Source organism: Neoarius graeffei, chromosome 7 (genome assembly GCF_027579695.1).
Source record: "Neoarius graeffei isolate fNeoGra1 chromosome 7, fNeoGra1.pri, whole genome shotgun sequence".
Taxonomy (NCBI): domain Eukaryota; kingdom Metazoa; phylum Chordata; class Actinopteri; order Siluriformes; family Ariidae; genus Neoarius; species Neoarius graeffei.
Genome location: NC_083575.1, coordinates 54,382,241 through 54,406,374, shown reverse-complemented (window position 1 = coordinate 54,406,374; position 24,134 = coordinate 54,382,241). Strand labels below are relative to the sequence as shown.

Genomic DNA, 24,134 nt, shown 5'->3' with positions numbered 1-24,134 from the left:
ATTCTTTTCCCTCATGTCTCATCACTTTGCTCCACACCTGGTTTCATTTTAAGACGCCAAACAGATGGCATAGTGACAAGCAGCAGTATTCTTTCTGGCCGCTATGATATTTGTAGTTGCTCCTAAATTAGGATTGTCCTTTTTGGACTATGAAGTAAGGTCAGTATGTTTTATAATACATGATTCAACCGAAGGATAGAACCCACACATTCATAAAGAAATGTCTTTTTATATCTTTGTTAACAAATGACATGACAATATAGCGACATGACAAGCCTGGCTCTGTTTGAGCTATGAGCAATAATAGTATAAAATTACTGTTAAAAAAAGACAAATCTGTCATTTGTTTTATTCAGGATTGTAAATATCATATTTGCTGTTGTTGGGGTGCATTCCTTACTGCTTCTATGGCCTCTTGACACAGTGGATCAAGCTGCCCATCACCACCTAGTGAAACAAGAACTTGTCAGATACATTCAGTGTATAAACTCCACAGACATTATATGGCCAAAAGTATGTGGACACCTGACCATCACCCCATATGTGGGTCTCCCCTAAACGATTTCCACAAAGTTGGAAGCACAGAATAATTCCGAATGCCTTTGTATGCTGTACCATTAAGATCTCCCTTCTCTGGATCTAAGAGGTCCAAACATTTTCCAGCATGACAATTTCCCTGTGCAGAAACTAAGATCTATGAAGACATGGTTTGCCAAGTTTGGAGTGGAAGACCTTGAGTGGCTTGTACTGAGCTCTGACCTCAACCCCGCACAAACACCTTTGACATGAACTGGAATGCTGACTATGTTGCAGGCCTTCTTGCCCAATCTCATGGACACTCTTGTGGCTGAATGAACACAAATCCCCACAGCCACACTCCAAAATCTAGTGGAAAGTCTTTCCAGAAGACTGAATTATAACAAGAAAGGACTAACTCTGGAATGGCATGTTCAACAAATACATATAGTCAGGTGGCTAGGCCACATACTTTTGGCCATATAGTGTAGATACAGTCATTTTGTCTCATATATTTTAAGAGATAAATATCTATATATAAGAGAGAAATGTTACTGGAAGCTTTAGTGGTTTTGTGCACAGTTTCTATATAAACTCAAATGTTTTGATAAGTACAGCAACCCTGACTATAATCACAAGTTAATATATGTAGGGAACACTGCATAAGTAGGTTAGATGCAACAAGAACAAAAAATATAGCAGCCTTAAAAAACCTGCTTTGAAATGTAGAACAAGTGCAAATATCCAAACTATTCTGGCGACTCAATCAAGAAGTTCCATAATGCTAATTCAAAGAGATTTGAATACAGAATTGAACAGAAACAACACAAATATGTAAGGGAGGCAATGGGAGTTTAATTACATTCATGAACCCGTTAGTGAAGAGTTAAATGAAACAAGCATCCTGGTGCAGCATCCAGGTTCAAAGCTGAGCTTGGGTTACTGTCTATGTGGAGTTTTAAATGATCTCCCCTTATCTGTGTGATTTTTCTACAGCTTTCTCTCACCTCTCAAAAACATACAGGCATTAACTGGCAATTCTGAACTGCCCCAAGGTATAAAGGAGTGTGTGAATGTATGTTTATGTTGCCCAGGGATGGACTGGTGTCCTATTCACGGTGTATTCTCATCTCATGCTTAGTGTTCCCAGAATAGGCTCCAGGTCTACCATGACCCTGCCTATAATGTGGTAACTGAACATGAATGAATGAATGGAAACAGCATATATTAATACTCTTAATACACTGCCTGACTAAAAAAAAAAAGGCACACTAATATTTCTTTGCCCCGCCTTTAGCTTCAATTATGGTGCGCATTCACAGTCACATTGTTTCAGCAACCTTCTGCATTATCACAATATTTATTTCCATCCATAACACTGCCTCCAGAGCAGGGGTGGGCAAACTTTTTGGCTCAGGGGCCACATTGACTTTTGAAATTTGCCAGGCGGGCTGGGCCAGCACCAAATTCATACATATCGAACATAAACCAGAAAAGCTTTAGTGTTCTTGTAAGGCCTTCACTGACAGAGACCCAAATGCAGATCAGATTGACATTTATTTTAGTTCTCAGTCAACAAAGGCAGAGCAGAAAAATGTTTGCAGTTCAATAGATTGGCACTGGATCCATCCAGAACAGTAATACACACACACACACAAACACACACACACACAAACACACACGTGACAGTAAGAAAAGTAGCACACTTAATTCTTAAATTACATCTTTGAGCTGCCAGGATGAGTAGGATGCCAGTGTATTTGTATATTTGTATCATTTTATACATACAACTAAATATCATTTTTGTACATTTCACTGAACTTGTAGATTTACACGAGTTTTTTTTTTTTTTAACCATCCACTTCCAGCCTGCCAGTACAACCAACCACCATTAGTAGGAGAAGTACCACACCATTCCAAAATGTTTTTGGGTACCACACCATGCCAACATGTTTGCAGTTCAATGGTTTGGCACTGGATCCATCCAGCCCACAAAATCAAACAAAACAGCTCAAGAAAGCAAAAAACTCCAAACTGGTTTTCAGGTTCAAAGTCACTCACTGAAATATTTCCAGTCCTCAAAAAATCAAAACACAGGTTCCAAACAGGTTTTCATATTCCAAAAGGCCACTCATAGATCAGAATAACCTCCACAGGCAAAAGTCCAGGAACAGATATAAGCAGAAGCAAGGTCAGCTGCTCATAATACACCTATAATAGCAGACAGGGACATAAATGAGGGGTGGAGCAGACACCCAAAAGCACATGGTACTTAAAAACAAACGCCAGCACTACAGCAGCCACCCACGACAACCAAAATTACTAAGAGTTATACTTTTTATATTACAGGGATGAGAATGGGACATTTTAAAAAAAAACTCTGAAATGCCTGGCCAGTCTAGGGGCATTTGCCCAATTCACAATCCCCCTTTCCCTCATATATATATATATATATATATATATATATATATATATATATATATATATATAGTTGCAAGGATGGACGGCGGTGGAGCAGACAGAGAGCCGGAAAACTTCTTCCTCCAAAAATATATTTTTTATTTTTTCTATTTTCAAAACTTTTCTTAAAATAGTGCAAATATTTACAGTGCGCCAAACCAAGGTTCAAATTGCCAAAAAGAAAACTATACAAAATAAGAAAACACAAAAATAAAGAGGCTTCAAGTTTGCCAGACTAAATCAAAAAAGACCCTGAACAAAACTATTAGTCAGCCAAACCACAGTACCTTCAAACAAGACGTTCCACCCACAACTGAGTGTACAAATTCCCTGCCTTCTTCTATGTAAATTCCTGTTGTCCTATGTAAAATACTTTGCCTTTAAAGGTCCCATGGCATGGTGGTTTGTTGATGCTTTAAACGGGCTCGTGGAGGCTTCCGGATGTTATATCCGCAGCCTTTCTCGAAATGAACCCTCGGCACGTAAGCATAGCCTCCTGGGAGAAAGCCCTATTTCAGCGCTTTTCCCAGTGCGTCATTTTGCTAATGAAAAGCAGGAGGCGGGGAAGGGTAGAGGGTGTGGGCGGGCCATGGGGGGAGGGGGAGGGGCTTGACCAAGCTGCGTGCACACATACTCACTGCTATCAGCGCCTGTAGCCACGCTGCTAAGACAAAACCCCGTTCTCCCTCGGACTCCTTTCGTAAACTCAACGTGACACAGAGAACAGAGAGTGAGAGTGTTCGGAGTGGTAGTTTCCGAACGTATAATACCCTAGGCTTGAACACGCACTCCATAACCAAAGAGGATAGAAGCAGCAACTACAACAACATATCGCTTATCCAACGGAAGACATGCATTGCGGAGCAACAGTCAAACATAAGCTCATAAGTTACAGTCAATTTCCAGACTAAACTCAGTTTAACAGAGCATGCTGCATGCTCTTTAGTTTTGTAGCGCAGATTACCTGGCTAACTGCAGGAAGCGGTTAGCTGCACAGCTAATGTAGCCATTGCTAGGCTAACGCGCCGATTTTAAAACACGGCAAAACGACCAGTTATACACTTACTTGTTCGGTGTTTGTTGCTGATGCGGCAGGGATGCTTGGTACAGACCCAGGCTTCAGTGACAGTTGATGTGCAAAACCTGCCCTGTACTGTCCCAAGTTGTGGAAACATTCCTCAGGAAATTGCTTCCGACAAACATACACCGTCTTAGGTAGACTCGACGGCGTATTATTGAAGTAAATAAAATTAAGCCACTGCGTCTTCAGGGGCTCTCCCGTCAGCAGTAAAAACAGACTCTTTTCTGTGTTGTCACATCCATGTACAGCGCAATTTCCATGTTTCGCTCGCTTAGGTGATGCCATGTTGTGTCCTCTATGGTCTCCTCACTACAACTGGGCGGGGCAATCCATACAGTGGGTGGGAATCCGGGGGGGGTGGGGATCATCTCCCTTGCTGACGTAGTAAAGGGAAGAGCTTATCAATGCGCCGTTTTGACGCGCCATTCTCAAATGTTGGGCATAGTTTGGTTTACACATTATGAAATTTCTAGCCACTGGGGTGACTTAAGAAGGTCAAAGGAACTCATTTTAACATTAAAAAACCTCAGAAAGTGAAAATTTCATGCCATGGGACCTTTAAGAAAATGCGGCACCACCCCTTTAAGGAGCTGCTGATCACGCTTCGAATGTTTGTTTAGCTGCGTGATATAAACAGGCACGGACGTTTCTCTTTCATGCCGTCGCATTCTCGGAGTCTCATGTCTCGTTTGAAGGTCTCTCGGTGCTGTTGTGCGTGAATGTAAATGTAAGTGCCCTTATTTTCTAGTCTGGTTAACACCAGACCATATTACAAGTGAAATATGGTCTGGAATCCGCCTATTGAATTTCTCGTAGGGGAGGTGTGGTTTACGATTGTCAACGGCCGTTTATTGGACGTTGCAAATGTCTATCATTTGGCGTATACGTAGCCCATGGCCAATCATGGCAGTTGTACCCGGTGACGTAGTTAGAGCGACGAAGACGACGAAGAGGCAACTCTTGATAGCATTTTCCTGCTCTGGACCAAGCTGTGCCGCAGAAATCCCGAGATCGCCTGCCTCCTTTACCTGGTCTTCCACCAAGGCAGTCAGTGGCGAGACTACCGCAACGACTGGGGTTTGGCTAAACCCCATCTGCTTAGCCACTAAGGGGGCTAGTTGGTAAATGAGACTTTTACCAAACCCTGTCGGGAGCAAGGCAAAGGCATCTGTCTTTGTGTCAACAAAAGACTGTAACGCCAAACGCTGTTCTTTTTTTAAAACAAACTTTCGCTCTAAACTATTCAGAACAGTGTCTAAAGCTTGATCAAAAGTTTGGTTCGTATCGCTCGCCGCCATGTTAAATGTGATCCGTAAACAGTCCCAAATAAACTACAAGCTTCCGTTTGTCGAGTAGTACGCGTCACCGTCTTTCCACCCCTCCCCACTCTCTGATTGGCTCCCTAACTCAGGCGAGCCTTTAGACCATAGTTTCCATGCTGTCTTTTCAGATCGGAACGATTGTGCAAAGCAGCATGGGATTTCCCAGGCTACTTATTTTCCTTGTTAGGCTTCATTTCGTTTGTATAGCAATTTATTTCGTTGGTACAGCCATTTCTAAGTTTGTATTTAAGCCAGACAATCTTTCTTTGTAATTGGAAATGTCTAGAGTGTTCCGTGACTCAGCAATATCGTGTTAGCAATCCTATCAACGGTGTTTTATGTTAGCCCATGGATATATAAGGCGGTACGATTTTCCTGTTGTTTTCATGCTGTAAATGACGTTTAGTACTGTTAATCACCATATAATAATTGCTGTGTATTCTGTACCTTTGCTGTAATTATTACCTTCGAATAGAGTGAGATAGGACATGTTTGTAATGTGAATAACTTAGCATTGTCCTGTTTTTCCTTTTATTTCTGTCTTTGTTTTAGAGACCACAACACAACTTCAGAACCTGACACAGATGTAGATATGTACAGAGACAATTAATAAATGACAAGATACAACCTCTAGAACAGCTGCGTTCTTTCTGACCGAAGAATTAGGCCAGCGGGTGTACGACCAGTACTTTCCTCATCATTATATCCTACACTGAGGCTCTGGAGCTACTGCGGAGCTACTGCAGAGCTTACATACCCACAGCCCCTCCCACAGTTGAGCCCAAATTGCAAAATTAATCAGTCAACTAAATAATGACATCCTAAATACAAAATAACAATTTAAAGAAACAAACACAAAATATACAAACATCCAAAATAATTTTCATTTACCAAAAACCCTTCAGTGCATAGTAAAATACATGTTTCCCCAACACCAGTAAAACACCCCCGTTAAAATAGTCCGTTCTACCAAACACCCACGAAACCCCTCCATAACAAGCCAATGGTACAGTCCCTCGGTTTCCCACAACAAACAGGAAGTATGTGGAGTTTGCGTGAGGAGTTACTAAAAACTATTTTGTGTTATAAAAATGCTAGAACTAAATAAACTTGACGTTAGAAATAACCGGTTTGTACGTGTGTTTCCTAGACCATAGACAATGCTTAACAGATGGGAGATGAAAATGCTTAGAAATGTGTGATGCGTTTTACATATGAGTGGAGCCAAACAAATGTTACTAGAATGCCGGTAGGCCTTTCCCTGCACTCGCAACAAATGCTGCTCTCGTTAGAAACTATGGCAAACGGTGGAGTATGAAATGCTTGAAAACCAGTAATACCCATACAGAAGACAGTAATGGAAATGAGGTGCAACTCACAGTGACAGGTCAGCCAAGATGTTTGAACATTGCCGGCAGATTGCTGCCTGTACGCTGTGTGCTTGCGTGAGAGGTGAGTGTGAGTGAAGGTGTGTGCGCACGAGCGTCACGGCTCACTCCGTGACACTATATACACATATATATATATATATATATATATATATATATATATATATATATATATACACACACACACACACACACACACACACACACACACACACACATATATATCGTGAGCGATAATGGAGGTAACCGTAACGATATATTAAATTCCTCCTGACTCTATCTTTGACAATTTAAGTAAAACGTACCTTTGTGCCTTTTTGTTTTGATGTGCTCCTGGATGTTTCTAGTTCCTCTGTTTCCATAATTGATCATATCTGAGCACCGAATACACAGAACTTTCCCGGCATGTCCACTTTTCGGATATGTTCCGTCAGGCACGTCGTCACAGTTTGTGTCCCTATCTGCACGGTAACGCTACTATCGAGCCATGCCCATCGGAAACAGTTCTTTATCCCGTTCGATTTATCGATTTCCCTGGCACGATCCTCATTTTTGCGGTCCAAAGCTTTCGCCATATTGGCGAAGTAACTTTGAAAACTAACCAAAATAACTAGAACTTAAGAAGTGATCAAAACCGTGTACGTATAGCTTGTTTCTCCGTGAATTATAGAAGTGAGATGAAACTAGTGCCAAAACGTTGCCGGAAATCGTCGTGAGTTGTCGTTAGCATAAATATTGAAGAAAGCAATGACGATTTCCGTTATCACAGCTGCAACTAATTTTGCGATGAGCGTTGCCGAAAGATGCTGGCGGGCGGTCGGTCGGTCCTGCCTGCTTGTGCCACCACAAGCCTCGCCTCGTGCCGACCCCTACCCCCCGAAATTTTCTCAACGGATTTACACATTTCACAAAAATGACATTTTCAGCGGGAAAAACTCAGAATTCCGCAGATCCGCGGACAATTCTCATCCCTGATATGTCTGTAAACATGTGACTACCATCTTATTACAGCTCCAACATAGTTTTAAAAAGAGAAAGTGTTAATACTCACATTCACGTTTAGTGGGAGCAGTGTTGTTGATCGCCCTTCTTTGTCAGCGCATCAAAGTCTGGTGTTAGTTTTGTTGTGGCAAGTCTCAGAACAGATCTGAGGTGTTCATCACTCAGCTGGAATCTGTGGGGTGTTTTGTTTATGTTCATCACACTGAAAGTTTGCTCACACACATACGTGGAGCCAAACAACACCAGCATCCTCTGCGCCATCCTTAGGATGTTTGGAAATGTGTCTGCACTCAGTGAAGCATAAAACTCACGCAGTGTAACTGAGTTGAATTTTTCTTTCAAGACGGGGTCACTCTGAAGATCAATGAGTTCTAGCTGTAACTCCTGTGACGCCGTTTCGGGGTTCTGTGTGAAGGGACATGACACCATCTGAAGCGACTTGTCAATTTTGTTGAAGTCAGAGAACCGACGACAGAATTCTTTATGCAGGTCGTCCAGTAATCCTGTGTATTTCTTCACACGTCGAGGGGCCTCTGTCAACGTAGCCAGTGTGGGGAAATGAGTGAATGACTTCTTTGACATTTGCTTTGAGAATAAATCAAGCTTGGTTTTGAAGGCTATGATGTTTCGGTGCATTTCATGAACAAACTGCTCTTTCCCTTGTAGCTTCACGTTCAGGTCATTCATGTGAGTCAGTATGTCCACAGCAAAAGCGAAATCACAAAGCCAAGCTGTGTCACTCAGCTCAGGAAAGTTGTCAGAATTCCCATGCAGCTCCAAAAACGAGATGATCTCCTGTTTGAGCTCCCATACACGTTGGCATACCTTCCCCAAACTTAACCAGCGGACGTTGGAGTGGTACAGCAAATCCTGGTGATCGGCGTCAGTTTCTTCCAGAAACGTAATGAACTGACGATGCTGAAGTAACCTCGCTCAACTGAAGTTGACAAGTTTGACAACTGGCTTCACTCCGTGGTCAAGCTGCAGTACAGATTTACACAATGCTTCCTGGTGGATAATGCAATGAAGGAAAATAACTTCTTGCTCAGGATTATCCGCTTTTACTTTGTCCTGAATTCTTTTTAGCAGTCCTGTGTTTTTTCCCGTTAGGTTTGGTGATCCGTCTGTGGTAACGTTGGCGAGCTTACTCCACGGTAGCTTGAGCCTTTCAATGACCCCCGACACACTGCCATACAGGTCCTCTCCTCGCGTTGTCCCTTTTAGCGATTCCATGGCCAAAAACTCTTCTGTAATCTCAAACTGGTCGTCAATCCCTCTGATGAAAACTAAGAACTGAGCGGTGTCTCTCACGTCATTGCTCTCGTCTAAGGCCAGGGAATATAATGTGAATGACTCCGCTTTCTTATTCAGCATGCTAGCCAAGTCATCATCAATTTGTTCAATGCGGCGAGTCACTGTCCTGCGTGATAAACTAATTTTTTCAAATTTGTCCTTGCTCTCAGGACACAAGATGCCTGCTGTCTCGATCATACATTCTTTAATAAACTCCCCTTCGGAGAAAGGCTTGCTGGATTTGGCCAATTTAAATGCGAGTAAATAACTTGCCTTTGTGCTTGATTCTTGAATGGAAGTTTGTCGGATGGTGTTTTGCTGAGCCTGCAAACCAGCTAGCAACCGCTGAGCTGTATTCGTCCGTTCTTGCGCTGACTGGTTGTTAGCATACTTAGCATGCTTGGAGGAAAAGTGCCGTTTGATGTTATATTCCTTTAAAACTGCAACGGTTTCTTTGCAAATAAGACATACAGCCTTTGATCGGACTTCAGCAAAAAAATATTTAGTTGTCCATTCTTTATTGAACACCCTGCACTCACTGTCCACTTTTCTTTTTTTAGGACCACTCATTGTAAAGTTTTATCCTGTGTTCTCGAGATCATCAGTGGCACGGGCGCCAGAATGACTTCCATGGCACGCGCTGCACCACTCTGCAAATGTAATCTCGCGTGAATACGACTGACTGGAAAGACGGATCTCTAGAACACCTGTCTACGTGATAACACTGAAGCTTATATATATTAAATATAGATCTGCTCAATCGCGTTTATATGATTGTCTTCCGCAGGCCGGATTAAAAATGCCAACGGGCCGGATGTGGCCTGCGGGCCGTAGTTTGCCCACCTCTACTCCAGAGGCTTGTACACTGCCCATTATGCATGATGGGTATATCACTTCATGCACTTTCCTTCTTACTCTGACACTCTGGAACAGGGTAAATCTGGATTCATCAGACCACAGGACCTTTTTCCATTTCTCCAGAGTCCAAACTTTATGCTCTCTAGCAAATTGAACCCTTTTCAGTCTCACTAACAAGTGGTTTTCCTATGGCTACACAGGTGTTTAGTCCCAATCCTGTGAGTTCCCACTGCACTGCGTGTGTGGGAATGCTCTTACTTTCACTATTAAACATAGCCATGAGTTCTGCTGTCAACAACTTATGATTTGACTTCAAGTATTTAAGTGATCTGTGATCAGTCAGTCAAAATTTTTTTCCGATCACATTTTTTCTGTGAAGTTGATGGTTCACCACTATCCTTCCTGGTTTTAATAATATGCTGGACAGTTCTTAACCCAATTCCAGTAATTTCAGCAACCTCCTTAGTTGTTTTCATTGCTTAATGCAGGCCAATAAATTTCACCCTTCTGAAACACAGTAACATCTTTTCTAACACAATGGGATAAGTCTTCCATGGTTGTTAAAGAAATGAGAAGCTACTCACTGTATCAGGGTTAAACGATTGCCAGCTGAACCATATTAATTGCTGCAGTAATTATCCAACCAAAGGCTCTTAATTATTTGCTTATTTAAATCCAATGGCAACTTTTTCGGCCGGGCAGTGGAGATTCTAATATGGGAAATTAACAGGAACTATACATTTATGACTGAACTATAAGTGTAATACTGGATGACAAATTTAAAAAGTGACTTGGTCTTAATTCTAAGTCTATTTATCAATTAATAGTTTAAAACTATAAAATGATGCTGATTGTATCTGTTTCTTTTTTGGACAAGTGTCTACTTTTACACCTGTTGAAGAACTGTTCATACAACCCCAGTTCCAAAAAACGTTGGGACACTGTAAAACATAATAAAACCAAACTGATGATTTGCAAAATCATGGAAACCCTATATTTCATTGAAAATAGGACAAAGACAACACATCAAATGTTGAAACTGAGAAACTTTAGTATATATTTTTTTAAATATATGCACATTTTGAATGTTTCAAAAAAGTTGGGCATGCGACAGGGGCATGTTTACCACTGTGTTGCATCATCTCTACATTTAAAAACGCTCTGTAAATGTTTGGGAACTGAGGAGACCAACTGCTATAGTTTTAAAAGTGAAATTTTGTACCACTTTTTGCCGGACATAGGTACAATTACAGTTGCTCAACACTTCGGAATCTGCTTTGTAATATTTTGTGCTTCATAATGCACCAAATGTTTTCAGTGGCAGACATGTCTGGACTGCAGGCAGGCCAGTTTAGCACCCAGACTTTTTTTTTTTACACTGTGGAGCCATGTGCTCGTAATACATGCAGAATGCAGTTTGGCATTGTCTTGCTGAAATAAGCAAAGCCTTCCCTGAAAAAAATATGGTCTGGATGGCAACATGTTGCTCTGAAACATGTATATATCATTCAGCACTAATGGTGCCTTCCCACATCTGCAAGCTATCCATGTCATGTGCACTAATGCACCTCCATATTATCATAGATGCTGGCTTTGGAACTGTGTGCAGATAACAAGCTGGATGGTCCCTTTGCTCTTTAGCTCGGAGGATGTGATGTCCATGATTTCCAAAAAGAAGTTCAAATTACGATTCATCAGACTACAGGACAGTTTTCCACTTCACCTCAGTCCGTTGTAATTGAGCTCAGGCCAAGAGAAGAAGCAACCGTTGTTTTATCACGTACACTAGAGCACGACGTAATTCCTTTTCTACATTTAACCCATCCAAAGAACACATACGTGCACGCAAGTGAGCAATGTGCACGCACACATACCCAGAGCAGCTATGCTACAGTGCCCGGGGAACAGTTGGGGCACTTCAGGCATGGATGCAGAGAGAGAGTTCTGTAGGGAGGTTTCTGTTCATTCACTCCCCCCCCCAGTCAGAACCAGTGACCTCTTAGGCTCATGGCTGCAGTGTTTCCAAATACTGCTTCAAGATGGGGCCATGGATGGCAGCCCTGGCACTGCGCTCTCTTGCATTTGATATTCAACAGATCCCTCGAGCTGTGTCAAGTCCCCTTCTGCTTCAACCGTTCCACCATCATTCCAGTTCCCAAGAAACCCTCCATCACAGGACTAAATGACTACAGGCCTGTCGCTCTGACGTCTGTGGTCATGAAGTCCTTTGAACAACCAGTGTTGGCCCACCTGAAGAGTACAATAGGTCACCTGCTAGAACCCCTGCAGTTTGCTTACAGGGCAAACAGGTCAGTGGATGATGCAGTCAACATGGGACTGCACTACATCTTGCAACATCTTGACTGCCCAAGGACCTTTGCAAGAATCCTGTTTGTAGACTTCAGCTCATCGTTCAACACCATAATTCCAGAAATCATCTCCTCTAAACTGTCCCAGCTCAATTTCTCACCTGCCATATGTCAGTGGATCACAGCTTCCTGACAGGCAGGGAACAGCAAGTAAGGCTGGGGCTAGTCACTTCTGGCATGCGATCAATCAGTACTGGTGCTCCTCAGGGATGTGTGCTCTCCCACTGCTCTTCTCTCTTTACACCAATGACTGCACCTCCATAGACCCAACTGTAAAACTCCTGAAATTTGCAGATGACACTACGGTCACAGGCCTCATCCAAGATGGTGACGAGTCTGCATACAGGTGGGAGGTTGAACAGTTGGTGCTCTGGTGCAGTCAGAATAACTTGTAGCTAAACACGCTCAAGACAGTAGAGATGATAGTGGACTTCAGGAGATGTCCCTCTGTGATGCTCCCCATCACAATATCCAGCAGCCCTGTGTCAACTGTGGAGACCTTCAAATTCCTGGGAACTACCATCTCACAAGACTTGAAATGGGATTCCAACATCAACTCCATCCTTAAAAAAAGCCCAGCAGATGATGCATTTTCTGTGGCAACTCAGGAAGTATGGTCTGTCACAGGAGCTGCTGACACAGTTGGTTGGTTGAGTTGGTGCATACGCATTCTGTGCTATGCACTTCCTGGTTTCCGAGTTGTTTGCGACGAGTCTTTTTTCTGCAAGTGTTGACATTAATCACTAATCTTTTTTTAATTTTTTCTACAAATAATTTTCCAGTATCCTCTTCATTTTTTTATTGTACAACCCCGATTCCAAAAAAGTTGGGACAAAGTACAAACTGTAAATAAAAATGGAATGCAATGATGTGGAAGTTTCAAAATTCCATATTTTATTCAGAATAGAACATAGATAACATATCAAGTGTTTAAACTGAGAAAATGTATCATTTAAAGAGAAAAATTAGGTGATTTTAAATTTCATGACAACACCACATCTCAAAAAAGTTGGGACAAGGCCATGTTTACCACTGTGAGACATCCCCTTTTCTCTTTACAACAGTCTGTAAACGTCTGGAGACTGAGGAGACAAACTGCTCAAGTTTAGGGATAGGAATGTTAACCCATTCTTGTCTAATGTAGGATTCTACTTGCTCAACTGTCTTAGGTCTTTTTTGTCGTATCTTCCGTTTTATGATGCGCCAAATATTTTCTATGGGTGAAAGATATGGACTGCAGGCTGGCCAGTTCAGTACCCGGACCCTTCTTCTACACAGCCATGATGCTGTAATTGATGCAGTATGTGGTTTGGCATTATCATGTTGGAAAATGCAAGGTCTTCCCTGAAAGAGACGTTGTCTGGGTGGGAGTATATGTTGCTCTAGAACCTGGATATACCTTTCAGCATTGATGGTGTCTTTCCAGATGTGTAAGCTGCCCATGCCACACGCACTAATGCAACCCCATACCATCAGAGATGCAGGCTTCTGAACTGAGCGCTGATAACAACTTGGGTCATCCTTCTCCTCTTTAGTCCGAATGACACGGCGTCCCTGATTTCCATAAAGAACTTCAAATTTTGATTCGTCTGACCACAGAACAGTTTTCCACTTTGCCACAGTCCATTTTAAATGAGCCTTGGCCCAGAGAAAATGTCTGCGCTTCTGGATCATGTTTAGATACGGCTTCTTCTTTGAACTATAGAGTTTTAGCTGGCAACGGTGGATGGCACGGTGAATTGTGTTCACAGATAATGTTCTCTGGAAATATTCCTGAGCCCATTTTGTGATTTCCAATACAGAAGCATGCCTGTATGTGATGCAGTGCCGTCTAAGGGCCCGAAGATCACAGGCACCCAGTATGGTTTTCCGGCCTTGACCCTTACGCACAGAGATTCTTCCAGATTCTCTGAATCTTTTGATGATATTATGCACTGTAGATGATGATATGTTCAAACTCTTTGCAATTTTACACTGTCGAACTCCTTTCTGATATTGCTCCACTATTTGTCGGTGCAGAATTAGTGGGATTGGTGATCCTCTTCCCATCTTTACTTCTGAGAGCCGCTGCCACTCCAAGATGCTCTTTTTATACCCAGTCATGTTAATGACCTATTGGCAATTGACCTAATGAGTTGCAATTTGGTCCTCCAGCTGTTCCTTTTTTGTACCTTTAACTTTTCCAGCCTCTTATTGCCCCTGTCCCAACTTTTTTGAGATGTGTTGCTGTCATGAAATTTCAAAAGGGCCAATATTTGGCATGAAATTTCAAAATGCCTCACTTTCGACATCTGATATGTTGTCTATGTTCTATTGTGACTACAATATCAGTTTTTGAGATTTGTAAATTATTGCATTCCGTTTTTATTTACAATTTGTACTTTGTCCCAACTTTTTTGGAATCGAGGTTGTACTTTCCTTTTTGTACTTTCCACTTTTGCTTTTTTCCGTTTTTTTTCAGAAGAACGCCAAGACCAGAAGCTTTCTTTTTTTTTCTCTCCTTCTGCGTAAAGGCCACAAGTGGAGACCATCCACATCGGATCTGCTTTAATATCAACAGATCCTCGATTAAGGTACGTGAATCCTTTCATTATGGCACACCTTCAGCTTGTTCAGTGTGCTGAGTGCAGGATGTTTAGTCATTCTTCCTCCATCGCTAGTGACAGCTTTATTTGTGAAAAGTGCAGATTAGTTAGCTCTCTGATGGAAAAGACTGCAGTTTTAGAAGTGCATACCCAGGCTTTAGAGAAGGCCAGTGAGAAGAACAGTGTTGTTTCTGTAGGGGAAAGTCTGGATGCCCTAGGTGGAGTTAGTAATCCCCCAACTCTGGCATTGGAGCCCTCACAGCGGGACGAATGGGTGACGACTCAGTGGCACAAGCGTACAGCCAAAGCTACCGCTGAGGCTCGCCCACGGGAGCACCATTCCTCTCCGCTTCATGTGTCGAACAGGGTTTGCTCTCCTTAGTGATGCACCCATTGAGAAACCTGAAGGAGCTCTGGTTATAGGGGACTCTATCATACGGCACGTGAAATTAGCTAGGCCTTTAGGGGCACCAGCAGCTTTAGTCAGGTGTATACTGGGAGCCAGGGCGCCGGACATAGCAGGTAATCTTAGGGTCCTAGGCAAGCACAGATTCTCAAAGATAGTTATCCATGCAGGAGCTAATGATATACGCCTTCGTCAGTCTGAGGTTACGAAGAGTATCTTTGTAGAGGTGTTTAAGTTAGCAAAGGCAATGTCCAATGCTGTAGTATGCTCTGGCCCTATCCCAATGCGGCATGGCGATATAGCTTACAGCAGGTTATGGTTGCTGAACTGCTGGTTGTCCAGGTGGTGCTCTGAAAACAGTTTGGGCTTTATAGATAATTGGGCTAATTTTGAGGGCACTGCTGGCCTGTTAGGGTGGGGACGGTATCCATCCCACTCGGGAAGGTGTTGCTCTCATTTCTTGCAGCATAGGTCATAGTCTCAGAACAGGTCTAGTTAATTTCTGACGATCCAGAGCCAAGGCCAGGGAGCAGACGAACAGGCTAAACCAACTGTCTGCTAGCTGCACAGAGTCATCACTCAGGGTCCACTACATCGAGACTGTGTCTGTTCCCCGAGCTAAACAAAAAAGTAGAAATACTCAGAGAGTTTGTTCCAGTAACCTAATCAATATAAAATTAGGTCATACTAACTGTACAGCCACTGCCAGCACCTTTGATCTAAAGGTGGGGCTATTAAATATTAGATCTCTTACATCTAAAGCACTAATGGTTAATGAACTTATTACTGATCAGGAGTTTAATGTACTGTGTTTAACTGAAACATGGATTAAGCCAAATGAATATATAGCATTAAATGAAGCTAGTCCTCCTGGGTACAATTATATACACCAGCCTCGTCTAACTGGCAGAGGAGGAGGCGTTGCGGTTATTTACAATGATTATCTAGGTGTAACACACAAACTTGGTTATAAATGTAATACATTTGAAGTTCTTCATACTAATATAATGTATGTAGCCTCAAAAAATAGGTCTACCCAGTTAATTCCGTTACTTATTATTTACAGGCCCCCGGGGCCATATTCTGAGTTTCTTTCTGAATTTGCAGATTTTATCTCAGATCTGGTTATTTCCTTCGACAAAGCTTTAGTTGTCGGAGATTTTAATATTCATTTCGATAACCCAGAAGACCCTTTGAAAACAGCGTTTGTGTCCATTTTAGATTCAGTAGGGATTAATCAGAATGTCTTAGGACCGACCCATAATGGTGGTCACAACCTCGATCTACTACTAACATTCGGGTTAAACGTAGAAAATATAGTCGTACTTCCACAGTCTGAAGTTATCTCAGATCATTATCTCATCTCATTCAAACTATGTCTGAGTAATAATATATGCACCTCACCATGCTACTGTATTAAATGTACATTCACGTCAACTACTGCACAGTTTTATAAATGATCTCCCAGAGTTATCAACTTTGGGTCACTGTCAGCCCCTGTGGAACTTGATCAGGCAACTGAATGCTTAGTCAACGTTCTGCTATACTTTTAGATAATGCAGCTCCTCTTAAAAGGAAAATGATCAGAGAGAAAAAATTAGCACCCTGGTATAATGATGACACACGCACTTTAAAACAGACCACTCGAAAATTGGAACGTAAATGGTGTCAAACAAAATTGGTAGCGTTCAAATTAGCGTGGAAGGAGAGTTTCCTGAAGTATAGAAAAGCTCTTAGTGCTGCTAGATCAACATATCTCTCCTCCCTAATAGAAGATAACAAAAATAATCCTAGATTCCTATTTAATACTGTCGCAAAATTAACCAGGAATAAGTCCACTATAGACACATGCACACCTGCAGTATGTAGTAGCAATGATTTCATGAATTTTTTTAATGACAAAATTGAAAATATCCGACAAAAAATTCAAACTACTAATTTAAGGTCAGACAATGTAAGTGACCCTGTAGTTAACAATATAACTGTATCAGATCAGCAATTACAATGTTTTACTCCCCTTAGAGAAATTGAATTACTTTCATTAATCTCCGCATCAAAAGCCTCAACTTGTGAACTAGACCCCTTACCTACACGTCTACTCAAACAGATAATACCTGAAGTAACTGAACCGCTTCTAAAAATAATAAATTATTCTCTTACGATTGGCTATGTACCCAAATCCTTTAAACTAGCAGTTATCAAACCCCTGATTAAAAAACCTGACCTTGATCCCCGTCAGCTGTCCAATTATCGGCCAATATCAAACCTCCCCTTTATCTCTGAGATCCTTGAAAAAGCTGTGGCACAGCAGTTATGCTCATATTTACATAGGAATAACATCCATGAAACGTATCGGTCAGGATTTAGACCTCATCATAGCACAGAGACTGCTCTGGTTAAAGTAGTAAACGACCTACTGTTGGCGTCTGATCAGGGCTGTGTCTTGCTGCTTGTGTTGCTTCACCTTAGTGCAGCATTTGATACCATTGATCATTCCATTCTTCTGGATAGACTAGAAAATGTTGTGGGAGTTAAGGGAACGGCCCTCTCCTGGCTCAGCTCTTATTTAACTGATGCTATCAGTATGTTGATGTAATGGTGATTTTTCTAGACATACTGAGGTGAAGTTTGGTGTTCCACAAGGTTCTGTCTTGAGTCCACTGCTTTTTTCTTTATATATGTTACCTCTGGGTGATATTATTCGTAAACATTCTATTAGTTTCCACTGTTATGCTGATGACACACAGTTGTATGTTTCTGCAAAACCTGATGAGAGACACCAGCTGAATAGAACTGAGGAATGTGTAAAGGACATTAGACACTGGATGCTTATTAACTTCCTTCTGCTTAACTCTGACAAGACTGAAGTACTTGTACTAGGACCACATGCAGCTAGAAGTAAGTTTTCTGATTACACAGTAACTCTGGATGGCCTTTCTGTTTCTTCACGTGCAGCAGTAAAAGACCTCGGGGTGATTACTGACCCCAGTCTTTCATTCAAAACTCACATTGATAACATTACCCGGATAGTTTCCTTTCATCTCAGAAATATTGCTAAGAAATTTAATGTCACTACACGACGCAGAAAAACTAGTTCATGCTTTTGTTACCTCCAGGATGGATTATTGTAATGCCTTACTGTCTGGATGTTCCAATAAGTGCATAAACAAGCTCCAGTTAGTTAAAAATGCAGCAGCAAGAGTCCTTACTAGAACTAGAAAATATGACCACATCACCCCTGTCTTATCCACACTGCATTGGCTCCCAATCAAATTTCGTATTAATTATAAAATACTACTATTGACCTTTAAAGCACTGAATGGTCTCGCACCACAGTACCTGAGCAAACTTCTGGTCCTTTATGACCCGCCATGCCTACTCGGATCAAAAGGTGCAGGCTATCTGCTGGTACCTTGCATAGTGACGGCTACATCAGGGAGCAGAGCCTTTTCTTACAAAGCCCCAAAGTTATGGAACAGCCTTCGGGAATCAGACACAGTCTCAGCGTTTAAGTCTAGGCTGAAAACATCTGTTTAGTCAAACCTTTTGTTAATGATGTTTATGAGGTAAAGGTGTAGATCTGGAGGGTTCTCAGACATAGAGTGTTTTGGTAAACTGGGATGTATGGATGCTGTCAGTCCCCCACTCGCTTGCTCACTCGAGTTTGTTGACGGTGTAGTGGTTGGCTGCTTTATGTCCCGGGGCTCCCTCATGCCTGTATTACCTTCTGGCTCTCCCCTTTTAGTTATGCTGTAATAGTTAGTTTTGCCAGAGTCCCTGCTTGTACTCAGTGCAAAATGTATACTGTTCCTACTTATTCAGGTGACATTGGGCATACCTAACAACCTATGTTTTCTCCCTCCCCCCCCAATCTGTTCCTCTGAGTTACATGTCAATCTTGAGATCGAGATGCTGACCTCTTCTGCTACTCGGACTTGCCTGATCCATCCTGGTGCCTGGTTGGAGTCTCATCACATTGCTCCTGTGGAGGACGGCCCCATATGGACAGTTGAAAGTCACACTTGGAAGATGCTCTGGACTCTTACAGTAATGCTTTTATGGCTGAGGACTACAGTTGACTTGCTAACTTTAGGACTGCAGTTGTCATAAACAGTTTTGCACTCAAGTTTCCATCAGTGAAGAGTTATAACATCAACGAAACTGACTTCATGTTAAAACTGATAATGTTATAGTCATGTTGTCTGTTGTTGCCCAAATGAGGATGGGTTCCCTTTCGAGTCTGGTTCCTCTCAAGGTTTCTTCCTCATGTCATCTGAGGAAGTTTTTCCTTGCCACTGTCGCCACAGGCTTGCTCATTGGGGATAGATTAGGGGTAAATTTAGCTCATGTTTTAATTCATTCAAATTCTGTAAAGCTGCTTTGCGACAATGTCTATTGTTAAAAGCGCTATACAAATAAACTTGACTTGACAGTTTTACACTACTGTCACTGAATCTGTCCTATGCACATTCATCACAGTCTGGTTTGGTGCAGCCACAAAACAGGACAGGAACAGACTGCAGCAAACAGTAAGACCAGCAAAAAGGATCATCGGTGCTCCCCTGCCCAGCCTCCAGGATTTGTACATCTCATGAACCAGGAAGCGGGCAAAGAAAATCGTGAGGACTCCTCACACCCTGGTCACAACCTTTTCCACCTCCTCCCCTCCTGCAGGTGCTATAGAGCACTGAGACCCAGAACCACCAGACATAAGAGCAGCTTCTTTCCCCGTGCCATCAGCGCCGTAAATATCTGACCTGAACCATCCTTACCATTAGACTATCGCACCACTTATACCTCCTGTAACAGACTCCTGTTTGCACTACCTCACTACACTGTGTACACTGACTGTCGTGTATATATTTAGTATATTGTATATTGTCTGTAAATATCCTGCATATTGTCTGTATATGGTGTACTGTTTATATTGTTGATAGCATACATGTTTATAATGTATACTGTATATTATAGATATTGTACAACCCCAATTCCAAAAAAGTTGGGACACTGTGTCAGCTATAAATAAAAACAGAATGTGATAATTTGTAAATCATGGAAACCCTATATTTCATTGAAAATAGTACAAAGACAACAGATCAAATGTTGAAAATGAGAAATGTTATTGTTTTTTGAAAAATATATGCTCATTTTGAATTTGATGTCAGCAATGCATTTCAAAAAAGTTGGGACAGGGGCATGTGATGCACTGTGTTGCATCATCTCTACTTTTAACAACACTATGTAAACATTTGGGAAATGAGGAGACCAATTGGTGTAGTTTTGAAAGAGAAATGTTGTCCCATTCTTGCTTGATATACAATTTCAGTTGCTCAACAGCTCGGGGTCTCCTTTGTCATATTTTGTGCTTCATAATACACCAAATGTTTTAAATGGGAGACAGGCCTGGACTGCAGGAAGGCCAGTTTAGCACCCAGACTCTTTTACTACAGAGACGTGCAGTTTTAATATGTGCAGAAAACAGTTTGGCATTGTCTTGCTGAAAGAAAGAAAGAAAGAAAGCTTTCGCTGAAAAATATTTTGTCTATATGGCAGCATATTGCTCTGAAACGTGTATATATCATTCGGTATTAATGATGCCTTCCCAGATGTACAAGCTAACCATGCCATGTGCACTAATGAACCCTCATACCATCACAGACGCTGGCTTTTGAACTGTGTACTGATAACAAGCTGGATGGTCCCTCTCCTCTTTAACCTAGAGGATGTGGTGTCCATGATTTCTAAAAAGAATTTCTACTTTTGATTCGTCAGACCTCGGGACAATTTTCCACTTCGCTTCAGTCCATTGTAAAATAGCTCGGGCCCAGAAGGTGGCGGTGTTTCTGGATATTGTTTATATATGGTTTTAACTGCCATTTGTGGATGCAGTAATAAACTGTTTTCACAGACAATGGTTTTCTGAAGTGTTCCTGAGCCCATACAGTGATTCCCACTACAGACACGTGTCTGCTTTTAATGCAGTGTTGCCTGAGGGCCCGAAGATCACAGGCATCCAGTGTCAGTTTTCAGCCTTGTCTCTTGCATACAGAGATTTCTCCAGATTCTCTGAATCTTTTAATATTACATACCACAGATGATGTGATCCCCAAATTCTTTGCAATTTTATATTGAGGAATGTTATTCTTAAATTGTACTGTTTGCCCACGCAGTCTTTCACAGAGCGGTGAGCCCTTCCCCATCTTTACTTCTGAGAGACTCCGCCTCTCTGGGATGCTCTTTTTATACCCAGTCATGTTACTGACCTGTTACCAATTAGTTTTTTTAGCATTAAACAACTTTTTCAGTCTGTGGTTGCCCCGTCCCAACTTTTCTGAAACATGTTGCTGACATAAAATTCAAAATGAGCATATATTTTTCAATTTTTGGGAACCCTCCCAAAGGGATCAATAAAGTTTTATCTAATCTAAAATTTTTCAGTTTCAACATCTGATATGTTGTGTTTGTACTATTTTCAATGAAATATAGGGTTTCCATGATTTGCAAATCTTCACATTCTGTTTTTACTGATGTTTTACACAGTGTCCCAACTTTTTTGGAATTGCGGTTGTATATTATTGATATAGTACATTATATTGTTTATTATAGTCAAGTATTATAGATATTTAGATTATAGATAGATATTGTATAATACAGAAATTTGACATTGTATATAATATAGGTATTGTACATTTATGTATATTGTACATAATAGCTGTTGTAGTTTGCATATTTGTGTAATGTCTATCTTGTCCATATTATATATTACATATATACATTTTTCTTATATTACATGTACATAACTTGCATATATTCTCTCTCTCTCTCTCTCACTCACACACACACACACACACGCGCATGCACGCGCGCGTGCACACCTTTTCTGTATTGCTAGAGACACACCAACTGCCAGAAGCGAATTCCTTGTGTGTGTCAACATACTTGGCCAGTAAACATGATTCCGATTCTGATTCTGTACAGTGTCTTCTTTGCATGGTAAAATTTTAACTTGCATTTATGGATACAGTGATGAACTATGGTCACAGATGATGGTTTTCGGAAGTGTTTCTGAGCCCATGCAGCAATTTCCACTACAGAATCTTGTCTGTTTTTAATGCAGTGTTGCTTGAGGGCCCGAAGATGATGGGCATCCATTATATTGGTTATTGGCCTTGTCCCTTTCATACAAAAACATCTACAGGTTCTTTGAATCTTTTAACAATATTATGTACCACAGATGATGTGATCCCTAAATTCTTTGCAATTTTACATTGAGGAACTTTATTCTTAAATTACTGCACTATTTGCCGATGCAGTCTTTCGCAGAGTAGTGAATCCCTCTCCATCTTTACGTCTGAGAGACTCAGCCTCTCTGTGATGATCTTTTTATACATAATCATCTATACAAACTTTATTTTCAGAAGGTTAGTAACCAGTTTAGCTCACACTCATCTCACACTGGGCCTTCAGTCTGTCCGGGCTTGGGACTGGTGCCAAGTACACACAGTCCTGAATCATGTTACTAACCTGCTGCCAATTAGCATTTAAAATAATATACATTATACAGCTTTTCCAGTCTTTTGTTGTCCCGTCCTAACTTTGTTGAAACATGTTGCTGGCACTAAATTCAAAATAAGCATTAAAAAAGGCTTAGTTTCAATATTCAGTATGTTGTCTTTTACTATTTTCAGTGAAATATAGGGTTTCCAAGATTTCTAAATCCTAGCATTCCCCCCCCCCCTTTTTTTTGAATTGGGGTTGTATGTAAATATACAGTATGTACATAAATGTGGTTCCCAAAGCACTGCAGCAGCCTGTAGTAAATAGTGTTGTGATTTTCCTTTTTTTTTCTTTCACGGTAACTGTAATTCATTGATACTGAGATTGGAGGACTGTATTACCAAACTCCAGTTTCCTGATGTCGCACTGATAGACGCTTTCTCCATGAAACATCAGCTCCACGTGGTTCCAGTCAGGTGCTTCCTCAAGAACACACACATAGCTGCAGTCTCTCAGAACCGCTGAGAGAGACAGAGAGAGAGAGAGATTTTACTTGCCATTTTACGTTCTTTACTTTGTTGAACTATGATGCACACGTTAAGTCCACAGAGAGGCTGCTAGCATTAACTACATTAGCCAAAAACCGAAAGAACCTTGCAGGCCTTTCAGGCGGAAAGTCTTGTGATCCACAACTCCACATGATTCGTAAGGGCCATATCGAATAGTAACCAGTGAAGACATCGGGCATAATCTCAGTTTTCTGAGCGGAAACCGCAAGACACCAACACACTGAGGCGTGCTGATGAATGGACCCCCGTGCACTGACGTCACACTTACATTAGCAACCGTTGCTACCCTTGTCCTGTGGAACAACCGAACTTTGTTTACCTACTGAAGACAAGTGATATTGAAGATGTCAGACGTCTGTAATTCGAAGCAGTGTGCGAAATGAGGGGGATCGGGGGGGGGGTTGACCCTCCCAAAAGCTAAACAAGCCCCCTCAAAAGATGTATTTTAAAGGGCTGATGACACGAACATGACTCTATGCAATTTCTTAAATAAACTATACAACATGGCAAACATGTTAGATTTCTGTTATAATTACGTGAAAAGAAGCTGTTGTTACGCGAATATCCAACTTTTAATTGCACAGCGCAAGAAAACTGGGTCCGTGGCTCGCGGCCATGTTGTGACGTCAGCGGAAGAACACGCTGCGGTTCACTGGCTGTTCTACTCAATGGAAATGGCGCATGGAAACGCCGGTGAACTCTCTAGTGCTAGCTCTTCCTCTGAACAAAACAACAACCAAATACTGGTACTTTAAGCAGTGATCATGATGGCATGATTTTATCTGATT

General features: G+C 41.6%; 1 protein-coding gene across 1 annotated transcript; it reads right to left on the bottom strand.

Annotated features, from left to right (window-relative positions):
- Positions 1–367: 367 nt before the first annotated feature.
- On the bottom strand, positions 368–23,518 carry c7h10orf53 (chromosome 7 C10orf53 homolog). Its single transcript, XM_060924964.1, has 3 exons — positions 23,431–23,518; positions 23,179–23,298; positions 368–447 (listed from the first exon to the last, which is right to left on the bottom strand). The coding sequence occupies exons 1-3, from the start codon at positions 23,516–23,518 to the stop codon at positions 368–370; spliced, it is 288 nt and encodes a 95-aa protein (XP_060780947.1).
- Positions 23,519–24,134: the final 616 nt, after the last annotated feature.